The following is an 8,172-nucleotide window of genomic DNA, read 5'->3' on the forward strand; positions in this document are numbered from 1 at the left end:
TTTGCTTACATTGAATACAGCAATATAATAAACTGTGTTTTAGGCTTTTTTCTTGACTTTTGGTGAATTTTTTGGTAAAGCATTATTTTTTTCTAAACAAATTATGCTCTATATGTGGCCCCCCCAAAAAGGCCACAAAAAACAGTAAGGGTCACTTACTATCCAGAAATATGCCTATATTAGGCGTATTTCTAGTGCAGATTGCAGAATAAAGGTCTAAATGTAAGACAGCAAGGAAGGTGGCTTACATTTAGACTGGCGGTGGATATGCCAAAGTTATTCATCCAAAGTCTGTGGGAATGATGGAGACAGCCAAGTCAGCATTCCTTATTAGTTTGATGTCTATACAGGATGTGTTTTGTTGCATTTGCATTTAAATGTAAAAAACCAAGCTCATTTACGTGTTACAATGTTCTTACAATAGCTAATTCTTAAATTTAGTAAAACAATAAGATGGAGTAGAATATTTCAACCATAGCATGTTTGATGTTTGAATTGTAATATGTTAATGGTCTTCTGACTTGTCCAACTTATAGGTGTGATCAACTATACGAACCAATATGTTCATCAAAGATATTACCCATAGATTTTTGCACTCAATACATGGTTGGCAAAGAGTAAAAGTCATTTATCCTGAAGAAGAGAATGTTAAGAGAAGCACCGATAATAATAATTGTCTTTTCTATTTTTGCTGCAGGGTTGTTGCTGAAAGTCCAACAAACTTTACCATTGGAGGCAATTATAGCATGAGCGCCTTGTCAGGATGCTGTCAGCTGATTGATTCCCCAACCTTCAATTGTACTTGGTTTACTCGCAGTACATTAGACTTTTGATTTCACTGTATGAGTGCAATTTGTGCAAATGTGTAATTTAAATGGTTTTTCCATCTTTGAGCTCCATTTCAGAGTTTACAAATAAAATTAAAAGGGTTGTCTCACCACATCATATGAAATGTATTATGTATATAAAGGTCATCTAAGTCACATACTAATGTAGTTTCATTTTCAATAATACCTCTGGTCCACACTGGCTTCCATTTTCCTTCTTTTTATACGCTGTTCATCTCTAGGGGTTATGGTCACCATGGTGGCTGCACTTGTAGTGCACAAGATAAAAATCCAGCCTTTCGGGAGTGCGGGAATCACATTAGCCACCCCAGCCATCGCCGGACACTTTATATCTCATCTGGCATTAGCTCCCATATCCGGCCACCTCGTTTCTCCTATGGTTGCTTGTATAGAACAGCTCCATGGATGCACCAAAGCTTTGGAGATGTTCTATACAGCCTTAGGACCGCACATGCACAGGCAAGGAGCCAGATTAAACTATCTCAGTGCCACCTGCCTGTGCCATAACTCACAAGAGGCACTGCCACCACTACAGCTCAGAAAGTGTGCCTGGAGCCATGCAGGAAATCAGGAAGTGAGACAACTCCTTTAATCCACAAGAAAAAATGAGTATGTTTCTAAATACATTGCACTGTCCATGAGTTACAGCTGGTATCATAGTCCAGAGCTGCATTCCTAGTTCTGCAGGCACACACCTAAGAGGTCAGCTGAGCTTCTGTAATGCAGCCCAAGAACAATACTGTGTACATTGTATTTACAAAGGTAGATTCGTTATAAATGCAGATTGTATAACAGTTTCGGTGCACATGTTCTTTATTCTTAATGGGTACAGCTCTTTGTATATATTTTTATACTGAATACAATTATTGTTAACTATTAACAACATTAATGTGAACATTAAACTAGTTGAATGCTATTTATATTACATAAAAACAGTACATTCATAATTGTATATTTGCTTTTATTTTCTATTTTTAGAGGGGGAAATGCATAAGGGAGGCTATGCCTAATAAACAGTCCCAATGACTGAATAGGGTTTTCTAGGTTTAGGATATTGATGGCCTTTCCTCAGGATAGGCCACAATATCAGATTGGTGAGGGTCCGAGTTGTCATTCAGCTGTTTGAAACCACCATGGCACTCATGCGAGTGCTGCAGCTCTTTATTGGGCTGTCTACCATCTGGTTGTCCACTAGGTACTGGCCGTGCACAGTACTGCAGCTTCCTCTCATTTGCAGAGGCCTTAGAGCTTACATGTGTACCATTCTACTGAAACAGACTTAGGCCTGTTTCACACTGACAGCAGTAGTCCCGGCAGAGAACAGCCTGTTGAAGTTCTCTGGATCCGACATTGCCAGATGTCACCGGAATGCCCACCAGCCCCATTGACTACATTGGGGTCAAGCAGAGATCCGGTCGCTACCCAGCAAATATGCCGGGATTTGGCCGGACAAATACTTCTCTGTGCAGCCTGCAGGAACTACTGCTGGAAGTCTAAAACAGGCCTTAGATCACCACAGGATCCTATGATGACCTAAGTCCTATTCAGTGGAACAGTAGGAGCTCTGGCTTTATGGTGTGTCCCTCACAGTCTGACACTATCCAATCAGTGCTGCCAGTGTCAGATCGTGCAGGGTGATCCCCCACCACCACCACCACCACCACCACCACCAAATTGGGAACACCAATATGGAACTTTACTGTAGGCAATTTATTCATAAACTTCTAGTAGGACTAGTACAACACAGAGTCATAAGATGTTCCAGAGTTCTTATTACATGGGAAATGCAAGTAGTTATTAGAACATATATGTCAGGAGAGGTAACAAGTCCTCCTTAATGCAGTGCTGGAAAAGTACAGAGAAATGAGTTGTTGCATTTTACTGTTAACTATGGAACTTGATTTGCATGATGGAGGTCAAATCCAAAAGATTACTTCCTGATTAAAATAATAAAATCTTTAGAGCAGGCATCCTCAAACTGCGGCCCTCCAGTTGTTGCAAAACTACAACTCCCAGCATGCCCGAACAGCCTACAGGTATCAGCCTACAGCAGGGCATTGTGGGAGTTGTAGTTTTACAACAGCTGGAGGGCCACAGTTTGAGGATGCCTGCTTTATAGCATCCAAGCCTATTGGAACTCCCCCCTCCTCAAGTGTGTGCCACTGTCTGTGAGGGGAGCAGTAACAGGGTGGGTGACGCAAGGTAGTGGCGTTGGAGGAGAGCAAGGTGGAACTAACAGAGGAAAGATGCAAAGACGTTCCCTGGGGAGGAGCAGGTGGCATACAATAGATGACAGGGGAAGGAGCAGAGAAGATAGCAGGGAGAAATAGCTTTCATAGAAAGGCAAGTTAGTCAAGTACCTGGTGTGCAGTGGTTACTCACCATCGTGGACTCAAGCTCTGTCTGGTGCCCAAATCACTGGTCTGCAACTCAGATCAGGTCCTCAAGCCACAGGAACATCAAGATTGAGACACGAGGCTCCCGAATACATCTGTGTCCTTGGGGATCATGCTACATTACAATTTGTGTTTTTTGCTGAAATTTGAGGCAAAATACGATATAACACAAAGACACAGATGTATGCAAGAGGCTGGAGGTTTAATTGCGGCTCCAGCAGTCCTGTGAGAGCACTGGCAGGCAGCCCTGTACCTGACTGGTCTATCAGGATTTCTCCAGATATTGATAAGAATGCCCAATTCTCCCCTGCACATAAATCATCTACTAACATTTCACAAACGGAGATTGTCTTTTTTTAACACAAGGGAGTGAAGTTTTTATAGTTTAATTTGTAAACAGTTTCAGTATCACAGTTCATCACGGCATGATATTTCTTCTGTTGATCAGAGACCCAGCTTTTATGCCCTTCACACAAACATTGTATCCATCCTATTTATTGTACAATCTCTATTATATTGTATATCAACTTTGTAAGCTACTGTATCCTCAGTGTTATGGATGGAGAGTACATTGCTTTAGTATGGTGTGGCAGTTACCAAATTATTTTTTCTAACTTCTGGTTTAGTTGCTTGTAGTTCTTGCTGCCAAAGATACAAAAGCATCAGCTAAACAAGCACTGATCTGGGGGATCATTTGTAAAGGGCTTGTGCCTATATATGGCAGGAAAAGTAATCAAGCAAAGCTACAGTGTAAATCATGGGGGACAGAAAGAAGAGAATCCTAAATAACTGATGAGACAGCAGGCAGATTTCAGACTCCTACAGACTCAGATGTGACAGTATGAAGACAACAAATACCATATAAATGTTATAAAATTGTACTGATAAAGTTATATATATATATATATATATATATATATATATATATATATACACACTCACCTAAAGAATTATTGGGAACACCATACTAATACGGTGTTGGACCCCCTTTTGCCTTCAGAACTGCCTTAATTCTACGTGGCATTGATTCAACAAGGTGCTGATAGCATTCTTTAGAAATGTTGGCCCATATTGATAGGATAGCATCTTGCAGTTGATGGAGATTTGAGGGATGCACATCCAGGGCACGAAGCTCCCGTTCCACCACATCCCAAAGATGCTCTATTGGGTTGAGATCTGGTGACTGTGGGGGCCATTTTAGTACTGTGAACTCATTGTCATGTTCAAGAAACCAATTTGAAATGATTCGAGCTTTGTGATATGGTGCATTATCCTGCTGGAAGTAGCCATCAGAGGATGGATACATGTTCTCATTCTGTTTACGCCAAATTCGGACTCTACCATTTGAATGTCTCAACAGAAATCGAGACTCATCAGACCAGGCAACATTTTTCCAGTCTTCAACAGTCCAATTTTGGTGAGCTCGTGCAAATTCTAGCCTCTTTTTCCTATTTGTAGTGGAGATGAGTGGTACCCGGTGGGGTCTTCTGCTGTTGTAGCCCATCCGCCTCAAGGTTGTGCGTGTTGTGGCTTCACAAATGCTTTGCTGCATACCTCGGTTGTAACGAGTGGTTATTTCAGTCAACGTTGCTCTTCTATCAGCTTGAATCAGTCGGCCCATTCTCCTCTGACCTCTAGCATCCACAAGGCATTTTTGCCCACAGGACTGCCGCATACTGGATGTTTTTCCCTTTTCACACCATTCTTTGTAAACCCTAGAAATGGTTGTGCGTGAAAATCCCAGTGACTGAGCAGATTGTGAAATACTCAGACCGCCCCATCTGGCACCAACAACCATGCCACGCTCAAAATTGATTAAATCACCTTTCTTTCCCATTCTGACATTCAGTTTGGAGTTCAGGAGATTGTCTTAACCAGTTCAGGGTGTGGCTTATCTGGACCTAGAAGTAAATTTTTAACTTCATTTTTTCAATCTCAGTCGGCTGAGGGGCGGGAGGGGGCATGGTCTAACCATATTGGGGGCGTGTCCTTTTGAACAGCTCACTCTAAGACAGCAGCACTGTGCTGTCTAAGTGTAAGCTGCAGGGAGAAAGTCATCCTCCCTCCCACCCCTGCAGATGACAGAAGTTGATTTTAGCCTTAATTTTTTTCAATCCCCGTCGGCTCAGGAGGTGGCATGGCCTAACCAGATAAGGGGCATGGCTTAGCGGGACCTGGGGGCGGGGTTCTAAGTCTTTTGAGGGTGGATGCATTGTGGCAGGGGGCGTGTCTGGGCTCCTTCCTGCAAGAGTGACTCCCATCTGGGCACCTTACTGGCTCATTTGCATACCAAATAAACTGGATTTTCAAAAACATCTATTGTTGGAACAAAGGCACATCTTGAAATAAGGTACTAAGTGCTATTAGGCCATGTCTTTACTGCAATAGCGATTATCCTGGTAACAGATTTCCTTAACCCCTTTGTGACACAGCCTTATTTCACCTTAAGGACCAGGTCATTTTTTGCTAATCTGACCAGTGTCACTTTAAGTGGTGATAACTTTAAAACACCTTGACTTATCCAGGCCATTCTGAGATTGTTTTTTCCTCACATATTGTACTTCATGACACTGGTAAAATTAAGTTAAAAAAATTCATTTTTATTCATAGAAAAATACCAAATTTACCAAAAATTTGTAAAAAAAATTGCAAATTTCCAAGTTTCAATTTCTCTACTTCTATAATACATAGTAATACCTACAAAAATAGTTATTACTTTACATTCCCCATATGTCTACTTCATGTTTGGATCAATTTGGGAATGATATTTTATTTCTGGGGGATGTTACAAGGCTTTGAAGTTTAGAAGCAAATTTTCAAAAACTCACTTTTTAGGGACCAGTTCAAGTCTGAAGTCACTTTGTGAGGCTTACATAATAGAAACCACCCAAAAATTACCCCATTCTAGAAACTACATCCCTCAAGGTATTCAAAACTGATTTTAACTCTTGTGTTCCACAAGAGTTAATGGCAAATGGTGATAACATTTCAGAATTTAGATTTTTTGGCAAATTTTCCATTTTAATCCATTTTTTCCAGAAACAAATCAAGGGTTAACAGCCAAACAAAATGCTATATTTATTGCCCCGATTCTTTAGTTTGCAGAAACACCCCATATGTGGCCGTAAACTACTGTACGGGCACACAGTAGGGCGTAGAGGGAAAGGTGCGCCGTATGGTTTTTGGAAGGCAGATTTTGCTGGACTGTTTTTTTTTACACCATGTCCCATTTGAAGCCCCCCTGATGCACCCCTAGAGTAGAAACTCCATAAAAGTGACCCCATCTAAGAAACTACACCCCTCAAGGTATTCAAAACTGATTTTAGAAACTTTGTTAACCCTTTAGGTGTTCCACAAGAGTTAATGGAAAATAGGAGATACAATTGAAAATTTTCACTTTTTTGGCAGATTTTCCATTTTAATAATTTTTTTCCAGTTACAAAGCAAGGGTTAACAGCCAAACAAAACTCAATATTTATGGCTCTGATTCTGTAGTTTACAGAAACACCCCATATGTGGTCGTAAACCGCTGTACGGGCACACAGCAGGGTGCAGAAGGAAAGGAATGCCATACGATTTTGGAAGGCAGATTTTGCTGGATCGTTTTTTTTGACACAATGTCCCATTTGAAGCCCCCCTGATGCACCCCTAGAGTAGAAACTCCAAAAAAGTGACCCCATTTTAGAAACTACGAGATAGGGTGGCAGTATTGTTGATACTAGTTTAGGGTGCATATGATTTTTGGTTGCTCTATATTACACTTTTTATGAGGCAAGGTAACAAGAAATAGCTGTTTTGGCACCGTTTTTATTTTTTATTATTTTCAACATTCATCTGACAGGTTAGATCATGTAATATTTTTACAGAGCAGGTTGTCACGGACGCGGCGATACCTAATATGTATACTATTTTTTATTTATGTAGGTTTTACACAATGATTTCATTTTTGAAACAACAAAAATCATGTTTTAGTGTCTCCATAGTCTGAGAGCCATAGTTTTTACAGTTTTGGGCAAATATCTTGGGTAGGGTATGATTTTTGCGGGATGAGATGACGGTTTGATTGGCTCTATTTTGGGGTGCGTATGACTTTTTGATCGCTTGCTATTACACTTTTTGTGATGTAAGGTGACGAAAAATAGCTTTTTTTACACTTTTTTTTTTTTTAACGGTATTCACCTGAGGGGGTTAGGTCATGTGATATTTTAATAGAGCAGGTTATTACGGACGCGGGGATACCTAATATGTATACTTTTTTTATTTATGTAAGTTTTACACAATTATTTCATTTTTGAAACAAAAACAAAAAACTCATGTTCAGGTAAAGTAACATGACCGTTTTTTGAAGATACAGTGGGTCTGATGTCTGTATAATACAGTAGAGTACACTATATAGTGTACTGTACTGTATTTTCACTTTCCAAAGTCTGATTAGACTTCTGCCTTTAGCAGATGTCTAATCAGCACCATGGACAGCCTCTGATCAGTACCATGGACAGCCGGACGCCTGTGAAGGCGTCCGGTTGCCATGGTACCCATCACTCGCTGCCACAGCAGAGCAGTGGGTGATGGGGAGGGAGGGGGGCCCCCTCCCTCTCCCATCGGGGGCTGAAAAAGCACAGCATGGAAGGGGTTACAGCGGCATGGAAGGGGTTAAACGCATGGCATCTGTGCCAGCACAGATGTCAGGCGTTTCGAGCAGAGTGTCAGCAATGGCATATAACAAAGAGGGCAGCAGGGGGGGGGGTTAAACATTAAAATAAAGCTTATTTGAAGTTTCTGATCCCCGAAACCGCAGCAAACCGCAGGTCTGAATTGACCTGCGGTTTGCTGCAATCGCCAACATGGGGGGTCACAGGGGGTCTAGCCAAGGTGCCTGCTCAATGATTTGAGAAGGCACCGGGTTCCAATCACCGTCCGCCGGTGAT

General features: G+C 41.3%; 1 protein-coding gene across 1 annotated transcript in view; it reads left to right on the forward strand.

Moving 5' to 3' along the window:
* SLC28A3 (solute carrier family 28 member 3) overlaps nt 1-940 on the forward strand; it is a 117,478-nt gene extending 116,538 nt beyond the window's left edge. The window contains 1 exon segment of the mRNA XM_040417024.1: nt 698-940. Within this exon segment, the coding sequence (XP_040272958.1) occupies nt 698-833 (136 nt within the window). The 3' untranslated portion in view covers nt 834-940.
* The last annotated feature ends 7,232 nt before the right edge of the window (nt 941-8,172 follow it).

The sequence above is a fragment of the Bufo bufo genome, chromosome 2 (assembly GCF_905171765.1).
Source record: "Bufo bufo chromosome 2, aBufBuf1.1, whole genome shotgun sequence".
In the NCBI taxonomy this organism is placed as follows: domain Eukaryota; kingdom Metazoa; phylum Chordata; class Amphibia; order Anura; family Bufonidae; genus Bufo; species Bufo bufo.